The sequence below is a fragment of the Myodes glareolus genome, chromosome 1, assembly GCF_982192425.1.
Source record: "Myodes glareolus chromosome 1, mMyoGla1.1, whole genome shotgun sequence".
Taxonomy (NCBI): Eukaryota; Metazoa; Chordata; class Mammalia; order Rodentia; family Cricetidae; genus Myodes; species Myodes glareolus.
The window spans coordinates 44,094,405-44,120,344 of record NC_142026.1 but is presented as its reverse complement, the minus strand read 5'-3'; the positions used below and the strand labels follow the sequence as shown (position 1 = coordinate 44,120,344).

The window sequence follows — 25,940 nt, the reverse complement described above, 5'->3', positions numbered from 1 at the left end:
ATAGATAGAAAATTAAATCCTGGCATTTTATTATGCTAGAGCAATTAGATGCCATCCTTGTAATGGGAAACATGACATCTTCATCACTCTCCTCTATATTTCCATGTTTTAATGCAGACATTTACCAGAATTGAATACACTCTTTCACTCACTCACACACATACATGACACACACACACACCACACACAACACGCATCACACACACACACACTCCTAATTGAATATCTGCATATCTCCAAGGAGCCCTGTGGGTGAAACCGTGCATTCATCTTCTTTAGTTCTGAGGCCACTTTGGTTTAGAGTAAGAACTGTTGCTTTTATGAAGTGCCTTTTTCTATAAAGTCAAAACCTCACAGCAGTGCACAGAAAGCCGATGGTATAAAGGAGCTAAGTAGAGTCTTTAATAGAGAGCGCTGGGTTGTAAGTGTTTTTGTTCCTACGGAGCAGATAGATTTGGCTCCATCTGTTCCATATTCATAACAAAGGAGCACACTTACAGGAGGCCCGACTTCCCTGGAGCCGCCCGGTAATGATCTTTTCACCAGAAAGACAGAATGTGAACTCGGTGACTTGGCCCCACAAAAAAGCAGCTGGCAGGATGGCCCTTCAGAATCCTGATTTCCTTGTAACCCAGGTTGACATAAAAATTTCCCAGTACAGAAAGTGGAAAAAGAAAATGTACCGATTTCTCATCTCCCTGCAAGATCGTGGCGCGGAGAAGTTCGGAGTGCACACATTTGACCCTTCCTTCCCAAAGCCACAGATTGCAATTAGATAGTGTAGGGAAGGCCGCGCTTGAAGTGTCTGAAGGTATCACAGGGGAGAAGCCTTTCTTCAGTTTTTAAGTTGTTTCTATTCAGACTTTTTAATCTCTACTAAAACTGGGGTTAATGAAAAGAAATATGACTTATACCACATAAGGAAAAACCCCTGTTGAGCTTTGTAATTAACAATCTTCAAAGCCAATTTCAACTGAGACCCCTTAGATTAAAAAGATAAGTGACTCGGGAGTTTTCGTCCACAAAACAGGAAAAGTAAAAATCTCCCCCCAAATGTCACAGACTACAAGAAATAGCTTCAGTGCAACACGTGGGGCCAACTTTGAAACAGAAATGATTCCTCAGACATAAACAGCACATTGGTATTAAACAATTGACTTAAAACTTAATAAGCCATCATGATTAGTAGATAGAATACTTGCTTTTTAAATGATTTTTTTGAAATCTAAAATATAATTACTTATGTTCTATCCTACCCCTCCCGTATCCAGCCCCTTTCCCTCCCCAAATCAGTGCTTCCTTGTCTTTAACCATTGCTGTTACATAGACATATACATTAGTAAACATATAACTGCACAGAATACTTGTTTTAGATTAAGCTCACAAATAACGGGGGAAAAGAAGAAGAAAACATATTGTGAAAGATGCTCATCTTTTTCACCATTCTACAGGCTCCGCATACTAAACTCCCTCAAAAGCACACCATTGACTTACTTAATGCACTAGATGGGAAAGTTATAATTCCTCCTTACCAGCCCATTACTATCCATCTTGCTACCATCTGTGCATTATCTGCTTGCTAAACCAGGACTTCCTGGCAAAACAAGCAGTGAATAAGTCTCTCCGAAAGTTGGCCGCAGCGATAAAGTGGGAGAAGTTTTGGTCCTGCTGTTGATGAGATTGCTCCTCGAGTGGGTGAGGATGCTATCAAAGTCATATTAGCAGAGGGTACAACTCAGCAGACTCATCCGAAGTGTTCAGAACTTTGAACATGTGGGTAACTTATTTTTCTGATTCATTCAGCTTTTACTTTGTTTGTTTACTCATTCCTACAGAAATAATTCGGGATGTCTGCCTGATGCCAAGTACTGTGTTAGGTTCCAGAAACTTCCCGGTCTGTCATCAAGTGGGCCCTATGTCAGATGAACAGCACTATCAAATTAGTCTCACCTTCTGGGGCTGCCAACTTGCTGGGGAATGAGACAAAAACTAGAAAACAAGGCCATCACGTTGGGACCTATAGCAAGTTGGAGGTGGTCACATAGGAAAATGGAGTCAGCTTTCAATTGGCTGGTCATAGAAGGCTCCTCTGGAGGGTTCAGTACAACCTCTTCAGTATGAACTCTTGGAATATGGGAAAAAACTAATATTTTAAAAAAAATATTGCATCGTGAAGAAGAGAGATGGGGATACTCTATGGCACACATGTGGAGGTCAGAGGACAGCTTGTGGGATTGGCTCTTCTCTATCATGTGGGTCTCAGGAATTGAACTGAGGTCATTGAACTTGATAGCAAGAACCTTTACCCACTAGGCCATCTCTTATTCCCCGTCTCTTTCGGTTTGCTTTGCTTTCGAGACTGAGACCAAGTAGTCTTGGCTCACGTGACACATTAAACTTGAAGTGGTCACCTGCCTCAGCTGCCAAGGACTGGAATTATAGACATGTGTTCATGCCAAACCAGAAAAGTAGCTTTTGCCCATGTAGACTATTTCTTTGGATTCAAAGTTTGTGTTTCAAAGTTAATAAATTTTGAAAAATAATTCTTCCTAATCTTATTCCAGAGGCAAAACTAACATATGTCTTTTTAATGATTTTATGTTGGAAAATAATTCATATGCTCTGCCACCTTTGAAAATATATTCTTCATCCTCTTAAAATGTTTCACCAGTCAGGCTTCACTGTTTTAAAGCTAGGATTTCAGCTGGTGTTGTGAGGACGATGCTTGTTTGTTTCCCTGCCAACCGGCAGCTCAGACCCGAAATAATCACACAGAAACTATATTATTGAAATCACTGCTTGGCTCATTAGCTCTAGCTCTTACTGGCTAGCTTTTACATCTTAATTTAACCCATTTCTATTAATCTGTGTATCAGCACATGGCTGTGACTTACCGGCAAGATTCCGTTCAGACATCTGTCTCTGGTGGGGCTCCATAGCTTCCTTCAGCTCCGCCCCCTTTCTCCCAGCATTCAGTTTAGTTTTCCCCACCTACCTAAGTTCTGCCTTATCAATGGGCCAAGGCAGTTTCTTTATTCACCAGTGGTATTCACAGCATTCAGAGGGGGAATCCCACATCAAGTTGGTCACAAATCTAAATAATTTTCCCGGTTGTATATGTTTTTATTTTTGTTTTTAGTTTTGAGGCAGGATCCCATGACCTCAAACTCCTTGTATAGCCAGCTGGTAATGACCTTGAATTCCAGATTCTCTGGCTTTAGCCTCTCAACTACTGAGATGATAGGTGTGTACCTGGCCCTTTCAGCATATATTTTAACTTAGAATTACATCTCTAAATTGTGACTCAAATTGGCCGAAGTTTTCATACATTTTTTAAAATTTAAAGTTTTGTATTCATACCTACGTATGAATACTACTATTGATTCTGTAATTTCTTTAAAATTCTTTTTGAAAATGCCTATAGCTTAATTCTGGATAAAGGGTTGTGAGAACCTTCAGTGGAGTTTCTGGGGTTACAGCCTAACGTGATATCTGAGATCCTGTTGATACTTCTGAGTGAGTGGAGCAGGCTGACTCCTCACCCGGGGTCTGCATACCCCAGCATCACCCTTGCTTTGAACACTTCTCCAAGAAGCGGATGGTGACCTGGATTCTAGTTTCACCTTACTTTCTATTCCTCTGCTCACTAGAAGGGTGTGCAGCCTCTTTTTACTCCGTCTGTCCTTTAGATTAGATATATCATTGTCTTTAAAGATACCCATGGTCCCTTCACTTATTTCTTGGGATTACACATTTATGGAGCTTAAAATACTACTTATTTGAATTTGATGTATCTCTGTAGCTCACTGACTGTAAATCAAATTTTCGAAGGTCATTCCATAAGAAAGAGCATGTAGCGAAGGGAGAGGAGCTTTCCAGAAGAACTTGTCCTTTCATTATTTATTTGGGGAGCATTTACTATGACCTCCTTTTCCCCCTATTTACTGTTTTGTTTCACAGTTGACTAGCACATTGCTTTGCTGTAGACTGTTCTTTTTTTTCTGTCCTCTACCCTTGTCCTCAAATCTTTAATGAATATTTTCTATGAACAAAGGAGTAGTCTACTCACTTTTGAACACCCAGCACGGCCCCAGTTCTTGGGGAACTGCGTCTCGACTGTAATAACAGAGAAGAGATGCAATACCCTGTTCTGAGGTAGCCCAGAATGGGGTGTATGTGGGGAAGGAGACAGAAACAGATATCCTAAGCACCATGAAGAGCACTTTGAGAAGCAAAGGGAAGGCCCTGTGAGTTAGAAAAGCGATTTCTTTGGAGGTAGCATTGTCAAGACTAGCCTTAATGTGCATTAAAGGAGAAGAAAGAATGGGAGAGATCAAGAAGAAAATCAAGTTTGGGACCAGATCATGCAAGACCATGGCTGCTATGCTGCGGGTCACTGGATGGGATGTAGCCATCCTTCCTAGAAATGTCTCCATGAACACACAGAATAGCCTAGAACTGAGACCCAACCTTTGATTTTAGTTACTATGTCAACTAAAAAAAAAAATCCAGTAAAGTGTTTTCTTTCTTTTCTTTTTTTTCTGGTTTGAAATAAACTATGCAATCTTGGTACCTAAACAACTCTTTCCTTAGTAAAATTTAGCCTGTCAGAACACTGTTGTCTTGAGTCTCATTAGTAGTCTATACCAGGCTTTCTTTTGGGGGCCACCAAACATCTCCTAAATCATGACACAGAGACTTCTTATTAGTTATGAACGCTTGGCCTATCTTAGGCCCATTTCTGGCTAGCTGTTTTAACTTAAGGCAACCTGTTTCTCTATATCTACCTTTTGCCTTGGGGCTTTTAACTTTTTTTCCTTCTGTGTAGCTTACTTTCACTGCTTCTTATGTCTGGTTAGCTGGCAGCCGCCAGGCTTCTTGCCCCAGGCATGTCAACCTTTTTCTCCTCCGTTTCTTTCCTCTCCTCTTTGTTCTCCCAAGCCTAGATTTCTCCTCCTATTTATTCCCTCTGCCCACCAGCCTTGCCTGTCCCTCTTCTGCCTAACTATTGGCCGTTCAGCTCTTTATTAGACCAATCGGGTACCTTAAGCGGCCAAGGCGAAACAAATGCAACACATCTTTACATAATTAAACACATACCCTTACATCGCTAAACACATGCAGCGTAAAGAAATGAAACACACCTTTACACGCTTAAAGTAATATTCTACAGCATAAACAAATGTAACACATTTTATATAGTTAAAGTAATATTCCACAGCATAAAGAAATATAACACATCTTTACACAGTTAAAATAATATTCCCAATAGTAGCCTATTGCCTGAACCAGTGGGTATTCCTGCCTGTATTACCTTCAGTCCCATCAGAAGCAATAGATATGGAGGACATGTCCTACTGGTTTAAAAAAAAAATAAGCAAAGAATTCACTGATTTGTACAAATAGGTGGTTGCCTAGAGATTACAAAAGAGCACTTAAGACTGGAGTTACAATAGCCTTGCTGAAGTAGTGCCACATCTGGGTAGCTGAGGACATGCTAAGGTGTCTGCGTCCACATCTGGGCAGCTGAGGACATGCTAAAGTATCTGCGTCCACTGCAGGCTGATTTCTTTGGTGCTATTTCTGGCCCCAGCCTTTCAAGTACAAAGGGAGTCTGAGTGCCAGCCTGGCTGCTCCTCTGAAGAATTCATAGTTCCATCTTTTGTCTCCCAGGCCTCAAACTTAATAGCATGCTCACAACCTTAAAATCGATTGGGAACAAACAAACAAACTCAATGTTCATATGCTTCTCAAAACCAAGAGGCGCTTTAATGACTGTTTCTTATTCTCTAAGTATCCCCCTGTCCTTAGTGCACAGCGACACACATGCACACGCACGCACACACACATGCATACACACAGAGAGATAGAGCACTCATCAATATCACACTCCTACTACACAAATAAAGAAATATTAGCTATAACTGCAGTAGAATGCAATTAGTTAAAATTTAGGCTCTAGAGACGGATGCAGGTAGTTCCCAAAGTTCATGATGCCGAAGCAGGAGAAACACTTAATCTCAGGGGTTGAATAGCAGTGAGAACCTGCCTTGAACAATCAAGCACGCATGCAGCAAACCATACAGGCTGTGAAGAGCCACACTCTGTCTCCCTGTTACTTCCCCATCTGCCCCTCCCCCATATTGGTATTCAGAGCTAGAGCCCTGGTTCTGAAGAGATGTCTCCATGGTTAAGGCTGTCTACTGCTTTTCCAGAAGACATGGCTTTGGTTCTCAGCACTCAATCAGGAAACTAGTTTCAGTTTCCAGGGATCTGATGTTCTCTTCTGGTTGTTGTGGGTGCTATACTCAAAGGCATAAAAGCTGCAGTACACACATGCACACACACACACACACACACACACACAGAGAGAGAGAGAGAGAGAGAGAGAGAGAGAGAGAGAGAGAGAATAGTATTGGAGAAGAGCAATCATAAGTGGGATATTATTCTAGATCTGTAAGGATAGGCCACCTGAACTCCCAAGTGAATTAGGAAACTATACATGCCCTCTTAAGTGGGTGATAATTAAATCTCTTGAGAAATGGAGGGTCGCTGGGAAACTGAGGCCTAGACAGATTAAGCAGCTACCTCAAAGCCACAAAGAAAGGCCAAAATGCATGAATCTGAGAGAAAGCTGAGCATTATTATGCCTGCATTGAAATCCCTGAACCCCGTTTCTCCCTAGGACCTTTAACACGGGTGTCTGGGGTGAGAGGGATGTGACAAGAGGCTCAAAGAAAGACTGACACTGTTCTGAGAATATCTTTTGTTGTAGGAGTCCACTTGTTTGTTTCTGGCTGCTCAGCCCCGAAATAACCACACAGAAGCTGTATTAATTAAATCACCGCTTAGCCTATTAGCACTAGCTTCTTATTGACTTGCTCTTACATCTTAATTTAACCCATTCCTATTAATCTGTGTATTGCCACATGGTTGTGGCTTACTGGGAAGGTTCTGTCCAGCGTCTGTCTCTGGTGGGGCTCCATGGCTTCTCTCTGACTCTGCTTACTCTCTCTCTCTCTCTCTCTCTCTCTCTCTATATATATATAGATAGATAGATAGATAGATAGATAGATAGATAAAAAATCTTCTAGCCTGACTATGTTCTATTAAGCCATTGTCCAAAAGCAGCTTCTTTATTAACCAATAAAAGCAACACATATACAGAAGGATTGCCCACAGCAATCTTTGACTTGTATTAACTTGATAAGTTAATTAGTAATTAATTTCATACTTTATTAGTGCTTCATGCTGAATGGATAGATGGATGGATAGATGAATAGATGGGGGATGGATAGATAGGTGGGTGGGTGAGTGGACAGATGGATGAATGGATGGATGGGTGGATTGGTGGATGGATGGGCGGGTGGGTGGGCGGGTGGATGACAGGTATGCAAGAAATCTACAGAGAAGGAAAAGTATAAATTACTCTGCTTGTGAGAGTCCAGGAACTTTGCCTTTTATTTAGGCTTGTTTTATTTTTATTTTTGTTGCTATTACCTTTATTATGTGCTTCCAGCTGAAGAAAAACTTTCCAAGGGTTCTTCTGCTCATGCTTCTGCTTGCTTATATTTGTCAAATGATGCCTAGCTAGTATAGCGGGCTCGCTGAAGTTACCACAAGTAAGAAGGAGAGGAACATCTGACCTATGAGGCATGGATAGTCCTTTAGACTCTGCAGCTTGGGCAGGGTGCTTTCTGAGACTTACTGTGACACCAGCTGTGTTCTAAGTGCCGAAGGATGTTCACTGGCTTCACATGAACAAAATGAGCAGACAGCTAATAGTAAGGCAAACAGCTCCATCATGTCTAGATTTTAAAGGGTAATTATCTAAACGCCGTCTTTTCCTTCTGTGCCTACGTGGAGTAGATTTTCCCATTCATGGAGAGAGGCTGAAGTCTAGAATCACAGGCTGGGAGTTAGTTAAACTGTTGTAAAAACAATTTTTTTTCTTAAACAAAAATGCTTCTCTTCAGGGCATTTAAAAATACTACTCCAAACTCCAGGTTATTTTTCCTCAGTAAAGACCAAGGCATAGGGGACAGTTGAACCCCTCTGTAGTAGACGCAGAGCGTCACTGAACTTTGAAGGTCTTGTAGACGTTTGCTCACAAGTCACATAGCTGTGCGCATAAGCATCATTTTGCCTCGTTTGTTTCCCGGAAATCAGGGGAACAGACTTTGTCTTTGTCATTTAAGTTTTCCAAGAACAGTAATTGAGCTGCTGAGATGTAGCTGCCGGGGTTTTGCACAGATTTAAGCTGGTGTGTGGTGAGAAGTTCGCCTGAGGGTTAGGAAGCCAGGTCAAGGCCGGGCACGAGGTGAGCGCAGCCTTCCTTCCACGCTCGCTTTCTTCTCGGGCTGTCCAGCTGGAATTTATTTTCTCGTCGTCGCCCCGAACTTTGCTCTAATTATTCTTTCCCCTGCAGTCCCCTGGTGTTGAAACCAAGTTTTAACTGAGAGAGTGTGTTTTTTCAATCGTTCTTGCTACATTGTGGGAAACACATCCCTTTCCACCTTCTAGTTTTGTATAAAAGAAATATTCCCAGAGCTGTATTAAAGAGTCTGATGTGCGTGGTGTTTTCACTTTCTCCCAGGTCTCTCGTCTCAGTAAACTTCGTTCCAGTGTTTGCATCGGGGGCCTTGACCTTGTCTTGTCAGTTAAGTCTGCAAACACAAGAGGTGAAAGGTGTAGGCAAATTAGGCAGCTCCTGAGGTTGCTCTTAAGGTGGGAGCTCCATATGCCAAGGGCAGTGACTTCAGTAAGGTGGCCTTTGGGGTAGGGGTATTGCCCCTTGGTTGAACACTGTCCCAACATGCGGAAGGCTCTGGGTTCAAGTCCAGGTCGCACCAATGCCTCTCTTAAGTCTGGTCTTTAAGAAGCAAAATATATGTATTCTGTCCTAACTGGTAGTTTTTTTTTTGTTTTGTTTTGTTGTTTTAATGTGATATATATATACACACACACATACATATATATAGTAGCTAAGTTGTAAATTATTGCTTTGTTATTCTGAGACCTAACCTGTTGGTTTTTTTAAATTTTTTTATTTTTGTCTGTGTCTGTGTGTCTGGTAACCATTTTCTGGGACACCCATATGGCTCTGGTTAGTCTCCCTCATATTCCCACCACTTCTGCTCCCCACCCTTTCCCCACATATACAAAATGGATTTTATTGATTCATTAAATTCTGGGAAACATTTCCAGTGCCACTCTGGATTCAAATGGGATTTTTTTTTCTTTTTGTCGAAGGAATAGTGTGCTTCATTCTGGCTTTACCTGTCTAATTTACATGTATTTGTGTTATACATTGAACTGTAAGAAAAACCTACAGGGGAAGAACCGTGTCCTGCTCACGGCTAATAGCCTGTCTCTTCTTTGGACTTGCTCAGATTGAGAGCTGCTGCCCGTGGCAAACATAATGGAAAACTGCATTTTTAATGTTCTCACACACGCTCACTCCCTTCAAGAGAAGAAAGTGGCTAGCCGTCTCTAGAAGTAAAATTTCCCAAAGTAGCCAGATTGATGTGGATTCAGAAAGGGGGGCTGTGGCCTTTGGACTTAAGATTAGAGACAGAATGAGGTTAGCCAGGGATGGTAAATGGTGACACAGCACTGGACCTGGAAATCTGAAAGAAACTAGATCCATGAGTCCCGCCCTTCTCCTGGCCAGCCTTCGGGTCTCAGAGAACATTTGCTTTAATTACCTAGGAACGTCTGAGCAGCCTCAACTTTCATAGCGTTTATATTTAACGGGACGGCGCACATTGAAGATCACTAATAGACGTTTTGGGGTAATCGGAGGACTTTGAAGTTGCTTCTTAAGTTCTTTCACTTGAGGTGTTTTTCGAACTCACTCTTCTACTCTGTTTCCTCGATCTGATGAGATACACTCTCTTTTTCTGTTACAGTTCATTCAAGTTTACATTTTATGTCGAAGCTCATAGGTTCACCCGGTAATTTGGTGTTGAACTGAGGCATGAGGAGGAAAATGGAAAACTTTAAAAAAAAAATGCTAGAGGAGGAGCAACTATTTCTTTAACAGACGCTTTAGAATCACCTCTCTCCCAGGTTTATCTAAGTAGTAAACGGTCCAAGTCTCCAGGCACAGTGCAGAGTGAACGGCTCTGTGGAGCGAGGGCCTGGCCATCCTTGAGTGGGGGGTGCTGCCATGCCTTCGTCAGGCAATCAGAACTCAGCCCTGAGAAACTTGGGGTCACATGGGTTTGTTTGTAAAATACATCAGTAAATGCCTAATTGATAGGTTAGCTCAACCTGTCTTATTTTGTCTAAAGCAGCCAAATTAGTTGAAAGTTGGGAATCCAGGTTTAGCTCACAAAGCCGCAGTGAGTTTGAGGCTCAGCTAAGAAGGACCCTTTTTCTCACCCACTTACGTGAGTGTTAGCAACACGCAGATCCTGGTATGTTTTCTAAGGGACATCAATTTCCTGACGGGAAGCATCTGTGCTCCATGGGTCTCTCCACTTGAAATCTTACAATACGGCACATTGCTTCACGTGCTTTGAAAGACAGAAGTTCACAACTCTTGGAACTTAATCATGGAGTCCTAACTTTTGCTGTGTTCTGTTCATTGGGAGCAAGAAACTCAGCCCACACTCAAGGGGATGGGATTTTTGAAAAGAGACGGGAGACAGAGGGATTAACGGAAGCCTGTTGGGAACATTGAGAATGATGTCAGAAGCTGCCCATGTCAAGTATGGTGCTGGTGCGCACCTGTTGTGTCTAGATGGGTAGACTGTTAGTGCCCTGAGGTGTGAATAGCACGTTTTCAATGTTAAATATCACATTTATAAGAACTAACTCAGGGGCTAGGAATGTGGTGTTTCATAGATGCCTCGTTGACTAAATGCCGAGCCAAGCTCGCTTAAGCACCAAGAGACCAACAGAATGACACTTCAGGAATGCTTAGACTTGAGGCTTCTGAGATCGTGAATGAAGCAGGGACCCTCACTGCCATATTAGTGTTGTATTCTGAAGTTGAAAGACCAGAGAATCTCAGCTAGTATTTCTTTAGGCATCTCAGTGTTTTGACTGGTACTTTGCAGGAACAGGACCTATGGACAGGTTCATGAACTAGTGGCTAAGATGGTAGAACGAAAGGTTTTGTTTGTTTTGTTCCTCTGTCCCTACTCCCAACTTCCCAACTCCAAAAGTACATGTTTATTAGCTAAATCAGTAAAGAAATACGAATTTATTTTAGATGGAAACTGTTTAATATTCGTTTCTATTTTAATTCCAAGTTTTCTGTTAGAAAATCAGTATACCTTTATAAGAATTCAGGTTTTAGTCACCTGTTCAGGTGACTAACTCACAGGTTGCCATATCTCTGATTTGGGAATTTAGGGATGAGCGTTTTCCTTTGCTCGCTCTTCTTGCATGTGATCGACTCCCAGAGAAGCCTCTGAAAAGACACTGGCACACTCGCAGGCAAACTGAGTGCTTGCCACACAAAGCTGGCCTGGCTCTTCACATGAACCTGGGTTACCACATGGCCACTCCAGGTCCCTAGACTGCCACAGCTGGAGTATCCACAACACAAAGGCAGGAACTGTGTGTTTTACACTTCCTTCCACGCACAGCATCTAACCAACCATCCACAGCATCTCCTAAAGATGCTGGCATGGATTAGGGGTTTTAAAAGTGTTTGAAATGGTAGGTGACGCCACAGAAACATATACTACGCTTGGATGTTTCTTCACTGGCAGTTTTCAATGTCAGCTATACCTTTAAAAAAACACAGCACAAGGCATGATAAATGTACATATGACTGTTTATAATTGTATCTATAAAGTTATAGATAGACTTTAAGTAAAGTAAGGTTAGTGGTGGTTGTTACAAAATAATATTTTTTTTTCTGGAATTTGAGGCCTTGGCATTAGGTAGTTTCTTCCCGACAGAGTCCTCCTGGCAGAGGGGTTTTCAATCTCTTTACTTCTACCAATGGCTCTATCTTTTGCTTATTTATAATCCCGAGAGGATTTGATTTCTGCGTTGACTTGTGGGAATATAACATATTTTAATTAATGTCATTTTGTGGTTTTAGTGTTCTGCCCGCTGCCATCTGTTTCCTTATGACAAGTAAAACACTGTTTACAAATTGCCTAGTATCTTCCAAGACTACCAGTGGCTAACCATCTATATTTAAAACAGAATAAATGTCTCTACCCTCTGGAAGCCAAGGAGGACAGGCGGCAGAAATCACAAATTTACCATGGAGTAAACTGCAATCTCACTTTTTAAAAAAGTTCAATAAGTAAAGGAAGTGTTGGTAATGTGTGGGATATATTTTCCCCCTTCCCGCCCGTGGGATATATTTTTATATTATTTTTTGGTTTTGTGTTTCAGTGTGAAAACATAAGGAAGTCAGGTGACTAGGGTCTAGCAAAAGTCACCTCTTAGGTTGGTGTTGTGAGTCACCTTCTGGGGATAACTTCTGCCACAGTCCAGCCACGGTGGGTTCGTACAATCCAGCGTAGGGGCATAAGGATTAGAAATGATAGGCAGGAGGAACAGAGATAAGAAAGAAGCACAGAGACATAGGGTAGTCTGGAGGGCAACTCAGCAAATACTCGATGTTGAATTCCACCCACATTTCTTTTCCATACACTTTTATACCCAATACAAAAGTGGGGGAGAAGGCAACAGACTGCTTTAACATGATACAAAGAACAACCAGAAACAGTTACTTGCTCCAGTACTTGGACATTGAGCCATTGATTCTTGAGCAAAGCATTTGATATTTGGGGCAGTGAACACATCCTATCAAGTATCCTGCAGGCAGCCAATCCCTAAGTCAAACCTCCTATTTCAAAAGAAGGAGCAGAAGTATGCTTGAATTCTCTGACCATTGGTTGGGGGTGGGGGGAAGCAGGTTCACCTCTATGGACCATCTTAATGTCTAAAACACCAAGTAACCACACCCTAGTCAGGATATCTTGTTTTGTAGCCATACCTGTTGTCAACTTTGAAAGAGTAAAACTAAGGTAAAATTCTGTGACTTTCAGACAAGGTGGTATAGGTTCACACTTTTGGGTTCCCACAGGTTCGTCGTTCCTTAGAGTTATGATTATATTCCATGGGCTGCGTAGGCCTAGAAATCATGGGGTTGGGCTACTGTAGTTTACACATGAATTTACAAACTATGTCATGTATGAATACCATTTGCCCACAAATGTCTCAAAGGATTGGAGGAAAATAGTCAATCAGCATCATAAGGGATCAGTCCTGTCACTATTGCAGCTTTCTGGGTGATAGGAGTGATGAGGGGGGCCTGTTGAGAATAAGCCTTTTAGTTTATTTAACTAAATAAACTCGGAATAACTAATGATACTCGGAACAACACTGAGTATCTTTAATTCACAGAAGAATGTTGTTTATACAATAGCTAAGGCTCACATCTCGTTTGTGGGCTGATAAGTTTCCTTATAGGTCCCCATTTGCTTTTGTTTAGTTTTTCTTAATGGTGGGGTTTAGTTTTCCTCAATAAAAATCTGAAAAACCGCCATGAAATAAAAAAAAAAAGACTCTCACAAAAACAGTTACCTTTGATATTACTTTGAGCCTGCTCATCTTGAAGCGTCTCGTTGAAGTCAGTCATTTGCATATGACACTCAAGCTCAGGGAGTTCGTGGGACGTTCATCTCAGCTCAGAAGAGAGCCATGTGCCGGTGGTGCCTCTCCCACAACCTCGTGGTGACTAAGACCCCGTGGGCTCTGTAATGAGCTGGAGTCACCTGTGTGGAGTGTATTTGTAGTATGTTCATTTGCGGTTGAGGTCCACAGGAAGGACACCATTTCCGGGATCAGACCACAGAGTGTAAAATATTGTGCCCTAAATAACACACGAGTTACTGCTAATGTCAGTAGGGGGAGTCTTCCCAACTTGGATTTAATGAGAGCCTACAGCAAAGCCAGCTGTTACCACTTCTTAACTGCTTGTCGGGGAGACCAGGAGAGAAGCCGAGGGCCTAAAATGTCTTTCCTCTGTAGTCTGTCTTCAAATTAAGAGTTTCAACAGGTGTTGAACAGAGGCAGCGGAGGACCTTTAGTATCCGAATAGTGGTAGCGGAGGACCTTTAGTATCCGACGTCCTTAAGGGCTTGAACGTGGAGGTTCCGCAGGAGATCCACAGGGGTCCATAGCTCGGTAACTAAGGAAGTTCATGCAGAAGAACTTCGGAGCTTGACTCCTCTCACCTCATATGGAGCACTGTTTTTGAGCTCGTCATGAAGAATAAGGCGAAGATCAACGAGAGGAGGCATGTGCACTGCCGGCTGCTGCTTTGTCACTTTCAGCATTACCCAACTCGTTTTAAGCCATGTGCCTTTTGATTGATGTCAGCTGCTTTTCTGAACAAAGAAACCACTTGAAGCAAGTCCGCGGGGAAGAAAGTATGTGGTCCTCATTTCTGCGATTTTTGTCATTTCTAGAGAGCGTTGGTAAACGCATGTGGTCGTGGAGGATCTGGCCACCCTTCAGAGTCCTTCTGACACTGCTTTATGAGAGCTAAGGGGAGATTATCTGAAAAAAGTCGGGAAAGTCGAAGATCTTATCTTGAAGAGGGGAAGAAAGTCTCTTCCTCAGATGATTTATAACTGGAAACATGTTGTCGTGTTTTAGCAAACTCACTTTATTAATTCCATCCTTCTCTGCGGAAAATTAAAAGAAGATAGATGTGCCCGCTGCTGCCCCGTCCCCTCTCAGATTGTGCTTACAATAGCATGGCGGAGTCGCGGGGCTGCCTTAGTCAGAGAGAAAGTGCAGCCAAACTCTGAGTAAAATCTCTAATTGAATTACCTGCAGAGCACTGACAGACAAGCTTTCAGGACAGACAAAGCTCTACTTTCCCCCAGCAGAAGTGGGTCATGTTGAAGTCCGCCTTGTAACTGTCTGTTACTGGTTTCGACAGCGTTCCTCGCTGTGGAGCTTTATTGGGCCCTCTTTCTCGTGGTTGAGGAGGAGTTGTTCCTGGAGCAAGAGAGTTCAGGCATTATCCTCCCGATTTAGAGAAAATTGATAGCAGACCAAGTAGAAGGGAAGTGCCTTTGAAATAGAAGCCCTAAGCATTTTTCGATAGATTACCACATTCCTGCATGATTCTTCCTTTATTGTACTGGAAAGAGAAGATGGGAGCCTGGAAGTCACCTCTCTCTAGCGTTTGTCTTAGGCTGAAAAGTATTACTTGTTTTAGCTTCGGGACAAGAATCAGAGCGTGTCCGGAAAGAGTATACATAGACCGTTTATTTGCATGTGCAAAACGAAGAATAATGGGTCCTTGTTCTCTCCTCTTTCTCTTGCCCTCTGTCTCCTTGTCTTCCCCGCAGCCTCTGCAATACCAGACAATGGAAGAAGGTCCTGCCTAAAGCTCAGAGTCTTCGTGAGACCAACAAGTAAGTTCCTAGAATGAGTCCGGAGGGCCCCTTCACTGCGCATGCTTTATCCTGTGGTCTGGTTCACAGCGGTAAAATTTTCTTTTATTCTTTTATTTTTTACTGTTGAATCTTGTGTGGTATCTGTTTTGTATATCCACATCCATGTTTTAGTTTCCATCGTATTTTTTCCTCATCATTCTTCATGATGCTTTTTTGTTTTGTTTATAAAGTCCACAGCAGTTGCTAACTTGTTGCTTCTTAGACTGTTGTACATGCACAGCAAATGGGAACGCTATTGGCACGTGGATACGTGCCATTGATTGTAAAAACAATCTCTACATTAATAAAAGGAAACGATAGAGAGAAAGAAAAAAAAGGAAGAAAGAAACGGGAGTTTGAGGGTGTCTTCACTAACATATTTGGCTGTTATCTCTATTTTTGTTATAGATAGCTGTATGAAAACTATAGGTGTTCATGATCGTGTTTTCGATGTTAACGACAAAGTAGAAAATTCATTAGAACCAGCAGGTTAGTATGCTTAGAGAATCTCTCCGTAACCAACGCATCTACCTCTGCACGCTTCCGTACTGTTTTCCTTTCTTCCTCTCTGCATGTGTGCATGCTCCAGCCGTTTCTGCTTTTGCCCATTGCTAGCGGCTTGCTAATATTACTTATCTTCTACCTCATTCCTCCAGTATCTTTGTGTAGTGCATGCTAGACAGAGTACAACTTTTCTTTCTTGGCCGTGGGTCTCACTTGAGGTAGCATTCTAATATAGAAACCTTACCAGACTACTAAAACCTCCCTGCCTTTTTTGCCGCATCCTCAGGGTGTGTCGGTGGAGCACGGTGATAAAGGCCAGTGTCCTAACAAGACAGAAAATATTTCTATTGTACATGTTTATGAAACTTTCTCTTTTTTTTTTTTTTAAAAAAAAATCATGTCTAAATCCGGGGATAAAAGTAGTAAAACCACTGCATCAAAACACTGACTCAGCATCTTTAGTTCTCTCTCTCTCTATAGAAATGTATGTGCATCAATGAGACTGATCTAAAACACTGTATTTCATTTCGGTATTATTTATTCTGTTATTAATAGCAGTTGGCCTGGAGACATCCAGTTGTGCTGCTGCCACAAACTCATGTACCCACTGCCACCACAAATGCACACAACTGCTCCTTGAGCCAGCAGTCGTCCTGGAGTACTCAGACAAAATAAGTTTTAAAGATAGTTATTGTTTTTCTGCTACTACTGATGCTCACACTCAAACTTCCCCATCAGTGTGAAAAAGTAAAGGCTGCAAGAATATTCGTGCGAGCACTTTCGATGCAGCCTGCCGTAGACTGTTTAAACCGGGACAAGCCGACTCTTTGCTTATACACTTCCTCTGGTCGTTGAACAAAGCCAGACCCACTGGGGTGGGTAGCAGGCCTCTAACCACTCTGTGGAAGCCCCTGTCTCGCGTCAGGTCATCCACCTACGTGGTGGATCTTCACAGTTCTCTTTATCCATCTTCCATGAGCACCTTAGAGCTAACGAGAAATAAAATCATGTCCCCCTCACAAAGAAATCTGAGCCCCCCTCTCCTGTAAATGATAAGGTTTCTGCTTGATCTTATTTATCTATCTATTTATTTATTTGTAGTAGGACTCGTCTTTCTTATGGTTCTAGGAACTAAAGGACTCCACAGTCAGCTTCATCCTCTGACCGTTGTCATAGGGATGACGGCGAATGAGCCTTAGGGGGCAGTACCCTGCGCAAGTGCTGTGCCTCCAGACCTACAACGGCTTTAGCACTCTAGCTGCCAGGAAGAGTTAGGGGCTTCCCGAGTACTCCAGTCTTTTTTTAAGGCAGCCGTCTTACCCAGAGCGCAAATGGGAGGTGTGTACTAGGAGCTTTCTGAGGCCTTAGTGGCTCCCCAGGGATCGGTTCGCCACTTTAGAAAGTAGCAAGAAGTGAGTGCTGACGGGGAGGTATTTTAATTGTGTCTTGAAAAACTGGACGCATTAGCGTGGCTGTTCAAGGTACCAGACTTCAAGCTTGAGACCATGACTACCGCAGGGACACGTTAAACAGGAGCTTTTTCAAAACCACAGAACCTACATCCTTCTTCCCACGGCCGAGGACGCCAGCCCAGGCCTCTCAGCTTGTCAGACTTCATATCCTTAGCTCCCGTTGTCGGGGTAATAGAAGAGACTCTTCCCACTGCTAGAAGTATAGACATTCAGAGAAAACAGTTCCTTCCCCTAGCTAGTAAGTCATGAGTAGAATGACCCTCCGGTTAGGCCTGTTACAAACTTGCTTAGGATGAGAATTTTGATGTGCATTTCCCATGATCAATCAATCGCCTCTCTAGCGAGGGGCAGCAGCTCCAGAAACATAAGAGATTTCATGGTTTTTTTTTTTTGTTGTTGTTGTTGTTATTGTTTTATTTTCTGGTGATGAAGAACACTGAGGACTATTCTGTTACTGAGAAAATCACCTTTGGACTCGAATAATGATAAAATGAAAATGCTAAGAAACTCCCCTACATAGGCATATGTCGGGGTCTCTAAGAGACAAGCTCTTCCTCATACAGAACTTGGAATTCGTAGTGGCCCCAAATCCATGAACATATTACCGATAGAAGTTTGGAAAGTTTAGCAGAGTGTAGTTTAGTGAGTGAGTGAGAGAGAGAATGTGTGTGTGTGTGTGTGTGTGTGTGTGTGTAGAGATTGCTGGCACTAATGTAGTAGGAGGGGGTTGAACCACAGTGCCTGGCAATATGAATGTGGTAGCAGAGTTGAGTGTTTCTCTTAATTTCCTAGAGAATTTAGTCGGTCCCACATGACGTACTTCACCGCTGTGGCAATTGTTGGATTTAACAAACGTTCTCCTTTCGCCAGCCCTAGATACGGGCTCTGGAGATGCAGGGAGCCTGAAGGCATTCTACCGCATGCTCTCTGCCCTGTGTACTAATTCACCTGTCTGTGGAATGCATCCGTCTTCTGTTGTTTGCTTGCACACTCTGCCTGCCAGTTTCCTATCTTTAGGGACACAGGATGATCTCAGGGCAGACATATGTCATGTTCCATGTTCCCAAGCATCATTAGTGTTCTCAGTTAACCACCGAACCCCCGGTGTGGTGGGATCCTGTAACTAAGAGGCAACACTCCATTTGGCTTCTACAGAGGAGCTTTTTCTTCCACCAGCCACACTCACTATTGCAAGTCTTAGTCATCTCTCACATGTAGGTTTAATTTCCATTCGGGTAGATTTCACTCAGGAGTTTCAACTTAGAATTCTGAATTTCCCCCCAAATTATCTAAATGGTCTCCAGCTTTCTCGTTAACTGCCATGGGTAAGGGGTCCGGGTGGGGGTGATGGTGCGTAGAATTTCCCATCAACGACTATTTTAATCAAAGCGCAACTTGTAGAACCCTGACTCATGAACATCATGGTATAGGAACAAAAGCATGCAGTGGGGCTTTCTCATTTCAGAGAAACATAGGAGAACATGACTCTCCCCTGTAAGATAAAGTACCCTTATTAGGACATGTATGGTAGGTGGATACACGAGAGGTTGTTAGGTCATGTATGGTAGATGAATACGCAGGAAGTTATTAGAACATGTATGGTAGTTGATTACATGGGAGGTCATTAGGACATGTATGGTAGGTGAATACACGGGAGGTTAAAATAACAGACAACACAGCTCACAGAAGGGCTAATACCATAGGTTATCTGTGATGCAGCGTTTGAAAGGTGCATCCCAATTTAGGCTTCTCTTAGAAGAAAACCGAAGGCTTTCTTCTTGTTAAAGACAGGTCTTCTGCAAGGTTCTTTCCCTGTGCCTTGTGCTGAGTGAGCCTGGGCTGGTGGATAACCTTTGCTGAGCCTCTGGCAGGAGTGGGAAGCAGGGAAGCCCTGCTCTGCGCACTTGCCCCGAGTTCAGAAATGCAGCTTGGATATCTTTTAACAATACGTTGTTTCCAAGCTTCACAAGGTGAAAGATTGAGTAATGTGTTATTGAGAAAAGGGTGGAGAAGAACCCCAGTAGGTGATGTAATTTCAGGTGTATAAATATAAGTGATGTTTCAAAATGAGCTGTGGAATCCTCGGGGTTTATGGTTCTTTTATAATTAAGCCTGAAGTGCTCCATTGTTTTGATTGACACCATATTGGTGCTCTTAAGAATGTGATTTGGATTTTAATTTCAGGGCTATTAAGGGCCTTTACTTCTACCTCCTGTTAACTACAGATTTAATTAATGCATTAGCAAGGCTGAAAAGAGCAAAGAAAAGATGAGAGCCCACGCGTACTTGGCTACACTGTGTGGGATTTGCCTCTCCGTTCTTGCCTCCTAACCTTTCCTAGTCTCCTAAGCGGAAAGCAATCTATCCAGGTTTGCTAAAGTCCGGGAAAGGAGAACAAATTAAACAAAGGACTTCAGGGACTCCTAGATGAAGACCTGCCGAAATAAGAGTCCACCAGGGCAGAAGACTTAATTCTGAGAAGGCATGTTTCTTAGTTCACATGGGATGTGAATGAGATGAACAGAAACTTCCAAAAAGTGTGAGCCAAAAAAAAAAAAAAGGAGTTCCCTTTAGGATGGGCAATAGAATGTGTGACTCTTTCCTGTAAGGAGACAAAAAAAGTACCCTTAATAATGACATGTGTGGTAGGTGACCTTACATGAGGTTAAAATAATGGACAATTAATCCACTAAGAGACACCAAGGAGGTCAGTGAGGGCTGTTAGGGACTGTCTTACGGGGTCTCCATAATTGAGAACAATTACTGGAGTCTCACTTGTTACTCTTCTCTCTGATTAACCAGTCAGCGAATCCCAAGGAGCAATCCTTGTGTTCCCATGGGAAGTCCCCCCTGATGCTGAAATGAAATCTGCTCAGAGGCCAACTGTCAGCTCCAGAAACATGTCCAGAGGTCATCCGGGCTAAAAGCATAAGCTCGGCCAGATGGGAGGAAGGAGATGGGCCACATTAGAGAGTAGCGTGGCTCCTGGGCAAGCCTCCAATCTATCTTTGGGCACTAATTACTGCAAAGTTCCCATTTCGAAGTTAAGCCTGTTAATCATGCAGATCAGGGAGGCGATCCAAAGTCAGAGGCAGCCTCGTAGAACACTTTATAGCTAAATAAAAGAAGCTTAACTCACTTAATCCATTTTATTTAGAGGAAAATTTGCATCCACACTGATAATTTATGTGCCAAGCTTCAGCCTGATAAAAAATAAGAATAGTCAAGTTCAAGTAATTTAATCTGGGAGATGCAGGGCCTGTAATGGAAATAGCACCGTAATTGATTCCTAATTGTAGGCAGCCCAGTGGGCACAGGATTTCTGATGTTTACTGGGTAGTATATATAGTTTATTTAAAATACTGTTGTTTAGGAACTTAATTTTTCACATTTGAAAGTACACGTAGGCACCAAACACTCAACACTAATCCTGTGAAATGCCTTAAACACAGAAAATGAGCAGCCCCGTCTGCGTAACCACTAATATGCCCACATAACTCCTACTCTTTCCCCCTTTCCTCCCAATACGTGGCTTTCCTCCCCGCACAGTAGAACCTTTCCTACCTCAAGTTCTGTGCAAAGTGCACCCGGCCGATAGCAAGTCAATGTAGCTTATGCAGCAAATATTACACTGTATGCACAGTTTCCCCCTCGGTTTTTAGGAGAGAATATAAATATTGTGAAGGGAGTCCAATTTTCCCTGCCTCTCCTTTGTTTGCTGTAAATAATGAGTGATTATGCAGACATGAAAGTCAATGGTGGCGCAGGGTTCATTACCCTACTTTGCAGAGGGTGGCGAGGTCTGTTAACAGCGGGCTGCTGCGAGAGAGTTATTAAGGATGTGAAATCTCATTGGAATGTGTGCTTTCTATTTGAACAGATGACACCGTACATGAGTCAGCCGAGCCATCCCGCGGTGAGAACGCGGCACAGACACCAAGGATACCCAGCCGCCTTTTGGCAATCCTACTGTTCCTCCTGGCGATGCTTTTGACATTATAGCACAGCCTCCTCTCGTCACCCGTCAAAGAGAACATCAGGGTCTTGGGACACCAGAGATCCGCCTAACTGCTCATCCCAAGAAGGGACTTGTTATTGGTTTTTTGGCAGATGTCAGATTTTTTTTTTGTTTGGTTTTTGTTTTCTTTCCTTCAGCCTGATTTCTAAGCGACAACCTGGGGTTGTTGGGGGCTAAACTCGTCGCTGCCCTCCTTCACCCCACCCCACCCCATCCCCAGCCTTGGTCCTTGACTTCTCTCACCCCTTCCAAATTAAATGGACTCCAGATGAAAATGCCAAATCGTTGTAGTGACACCAGTGGGTTCTCCTCTCGAACTCACCTCTTGTAAGCTCAGGGTGTCAACGGTATGCAGACAAGGAAGGAGCGTGGCCAGGCCGAGAGGGTATCTCTCCTATCCAGTACTTAACGCCTTCTCATGCAAGACAGCAAGGTGATTGTGTGGAGCGTGATGTTGGCGTGCCAGGTCCGGAGGGGCGGAATAAAGAGTAGACATACGATTACACCTAGGAGTGTAGAAATGAGCAGGCTTCTCCAAGGTCCAGATACTAGTTTTTGTTTTATCAAATAGGACTGTCTTAAAGCGTTCTTGCCAGCAAAACTTGTGCTGTGCCGAAGAAGCTTTTTTTTCTCCCGGAAGGAGTGTTGGATGCAGGGATGCTAATACAGAAGATGTGTCTATTGAGAAAACGATCTATTGCTGGCGGTGTGAGTGCCTCTAACTTCTTAGTGACTGGGCAGTGCACACCTGATTTTTTTTTTTTCCCTTTGAATACAGATCACCATGGTGCTACAACTTTTCTTTTTCTTTTTAGGAGCTCAAAGAGGCATTTTTATGAATAAAGTGACCTTCCCCGAGGCTGACAAGCCAGGGTTGATGAGTAGAGAGTAGAATAGCTTTGGCTGCTCCTCTGGGGACAACGTGTACGAGGAAAGGAGGTCTGTGGCCAGAGGAGATGCGATTTGGCTTTGCTGGAGCTCCAGTGTGCTGTGGCCTTTCCCCAACCCCCACCCCGATGCCCACGTTCTGCTCCATGCTCTGCGTTCACAGGGGACTCAGACACAAACCCCTGTCACCAGGAGAGTCAGTCAGCACTACTTGGGAGGGCTAAAGGGAAATTTGGAATAAAAATTCCAAAGTTCGGAATAAAAATTCAAGTGTTGATTTTCTATTCTTTCCCTTTCTGACACAGCCTAAAGCGTAGGGGGAACACGTGTTTATCTGTGGGAGATAAACAAGATGGAGTCCCAAAGACTTTGACAAAATATTTTTTTAAAAATCCACTAGAATAGAAAATACATTATTTAGATATACTTTATGCTGAGAGTGAGTATATATGCTTGTCCTATTTAAACTTGTGAGAAAAGGTGGTATCCCTTGATACATTTAGAAACATGGGAGGGGGGGCGGGTTATCTTGTTTCATAGTAGGGTTGGGGCAGAAGGAGAATGAACACGGGATGACCCTGCTCAAAGAACCTTAGCATGGCCAAGGGGGATGGTCCCAGCTGATTACCAGGAAACACAAGCTACGGGGTTTCTCCTGGCGGGGCGTCATGAGCTTTCAGCCCCAAAGCCTAGCCAGGGAAAAGTGTCAGCCCAGTGGAAAGGTGGTCTAACCTTGTTCTGCCATTGCACGACACCAAAAGAAGCCATGCCTTTGTAAACAAGCAAGTCAGTAAATGCAATGATCATGTCATATGGAAAACTGAAAGCCTTCCAGGAAAAGAAGGAATTTTTATATATTCGTTTTTAAGATGTATATGTAAAAAAAAAAAGAGTTCACATTCTAGATGAACTTCATGAGTCGGAAATTGCTTAGAATCGTGAGTAGCTTCAAATTAGAAGAATATGTGAGTGGAAGGCAGCTGGGAACATACTGCACCCTAGAGAGTTCACACACGTTGAAATGTGAGCCGGGCTTACCTGGTCCCTTTGGAGTGGAGTCAACTGGAGTCTGCTCTTGCTTGAACCATGTGCGTGGAGTTGCCGGCCTCAAAGATATTGTCAGTCTTCTTCCTCCTACATCTGAGACTTCTCCGGAGTGGGAAAGTCTCATCATAGAAGGCACCCACCATTTCACTGAAGCCAGACTTCAAAGCATTGGATTTCCCTTTATTTATAGGCTCGACACTCTCAGTAGTATCCAGATATATTCTTTTTGATTAATAGTTACAGGTTTGTGGGTTAGTGGGATTTCAGGAAGGGGACAACAAAGAAATCCCTTCTAAGATGGATCGATAGAACCCCAATAATTCTGCATGTACTACAGTCAAGGGAACAAAGTGATCCTGTAATAATTGCAGTTAGTCCTAACGACGTTAGCAGTTCTAATGTCATTTTAGAAAAGGTGAATTCTGTGCTTCTTCTAGCATTTGTCTCTAACACATGATGAAATAATTACTCATGGCCCTCTCTGCCGTTGTCTTTCATTTCTCACTGTGCAATTAGACCCCTTTACTTCACAGTCATGCCCCCACTGATTAAGGTTTTTTTGGTTTTAAAGCAGAACTATCCACACCAGTAGACAATACGCTTTTCTACCTGTCAGTGACATAGTCGTAGCTAATGCCCTTGTGTGGAGTTCTCAAGACAATTGGTGTCAGGCCGTTTTTTATCTTGTCCAAAAAGCGCTGGTGGCCTTTTGTGGTGTTGTTACAGTCCTCTGTGGGCTTAGGATGTCGGTGCATCTTGGTAGTGGGTTTAATTTTAAAAACAATTCAGAAACATGAAGGGAAGCCCTGGAGCGCCCCTTCAGCCCCAGTTGGTCAAACCCCAGCGACCTTTGCCCCTGGTTGCCAAGGGCTTTGCAACATGAAGCAGGGAATAAAGATCTGGCTGTTTAGTGGATACTGTGTATCCTTTAATAGACCAGGTAACAGTCCGTGTTAGTTTTAGACTATTGTTTTGTACTGTACTTTCTTGGGTGGCAGAGGAAAGAAAAGTTAAAATGTTAAAAAAAAAATTGCGTTCTTTAATTCTGTATTATTAGCAACCTCTGTTGTATATAGTGTTTGATAATAAAGTATTAATTTGATTCTTATGTCTTTTGTAACTGAGAACAGTAGACTTTCAGGATACAAAACATGCATTGAGGCTTTGAAACATCCAATGTATACATGGCTGAGAAGTCACACGTGACTGGAACACTGCTCCATGCTGGACTTGTGTGGTCATTGCCCACTCAATCTTACAGCTCCATCGTCTTGGGACCAGAAAAAACAGGACTGCTTCGATTGATACTTTGTCCTCAGTGCTTTCAAGGTGTGATGTCGGAGCTCTGTGGTCCTTTTCCCCCACCCCAAGCATGTGGTTTGAAAAGGTTTAGAGAACTTAGAAATGGTTCTGTACTTTGGTTTGGTTTTCTGTTTGTCATCCTCCCACTCCCCTGACCCCCAGAAAGTCTTGTCAGTGTCAAGTACGGCTCAGACTCAGGATGTTTGCAGACCAGTCCCTATAGGAAGGCTCAGTGGGGTTGTTTCTCTCTGTGTGTCCTGTGTAAGGAAGAGTCGCAGTACCTGTGGGCTTTCAGGGACTCTGTTCTTCTCCTGTGCCTTAGCAACGGCTGCAGCCATTTTTATTAATTTCACAAAATTAGAAAAAAAATAGTTTTAAACTCTTCCTTTTCCATTCATTGCTCTCAGAGTTGTGGTCACCAGCTTCTCTTTTGAAAACCACCTCCACCAACATCCCCGTTTGCCTGCCCCCCTTTCTCCTTTTTTTTCCTCTTGCCTTCTTCCCACATTCTGTTTCCCCCCCAGAGCTGTGAATGGGCAGGTCTGTCTCTGGTTTGGCATCACTGAGTTTTTCCCATGTCTTTACCCCAGAGCTGCTCGGATGTGAGACAAATCTCCCTACAATGGCCTCACTCCCATTGTTTGTACAGTTTAATAGATGCTGGCATGTTGGAGGTTACCCATGAGTCAGAATCCGTTTTCCATGCTTACCCTTGACACCCCATTGAAGCCACTCATTCTGTGTGTGTCTGGGTGTGACGTCCAACTCCATGTGGCCCTGTGCTTGTACTCCCTGCTTCGCAGTCCTTTGCACTTACTCATGGAGTGCTGTTTTGAAATGCTGACATTATATAAACATAACAGAAAATGTAAAAAAAAAATTAAAACACACACACGCAAACCCATATGATCTGTATTTGTATATACACATGTCCGTACAAGTATACCTAAATAAAAATTAAAGATTTTCATCATTTTAATTGGACCCCTCCTTCTCCTTCTTTCTTCCTTGAATGACGCCATTATTTTAGGGACTAATTGTATGCTACTGAAATTTTTTTAAAAAAAAATCTTTATGGACAGAGACGATAATATGACGAATATAAGAGAAGGTATGGGAAGATCAAAGAATATAGGGTTTTTAAAAGTGAGGAAAAATGGTGTCTTGTCTGTATTTGAGCCTTAAAATAGGCAGTATGACAAGCCTTGTATTCTAAGCGATGCAGGTACATAGGGAGTATACATATTATACTTTTATTTTTCACATACTTCACTGTCC

General features: G+C 42.8%; 1 protein-coding gene across 2 annotated transcripts in view; it reads left to right on the top strand.

Annotated features, from left to right (window-relative positions):
- Positions 1-25,641, top strand: part of Efna5 (ephrin A5) — a 282,353-nt gene extending 256,712 nt beyond the window's left edge. Inside the window, exons 3-5 of one of the 2 annotated variants that reach the window (XM_087905995.1) lie at positions 15,345-15,410; positions 15,840-15,920; positions 21,288-25,641. In XM_087905995.1, the coding sequence (XP_087762121.1) occupies positions 15,345-15,410; positions 15,840-15,920; positions 21,288-21,409 (269 nt within the window). In that variant the 3' untranslated portion in view covers positions 21,410-25,641. The remainder of the gene's footprint in view (positions 1-15,344; positions 15,411-15,839; positions 15,921-21,287) is intronic. The other variant, XM_087905996.1, reaches the window with a different exon arrangement.
- The last annotated feature ends 299 nt before the right edge of the window (positions 25,642-25,940 follow it).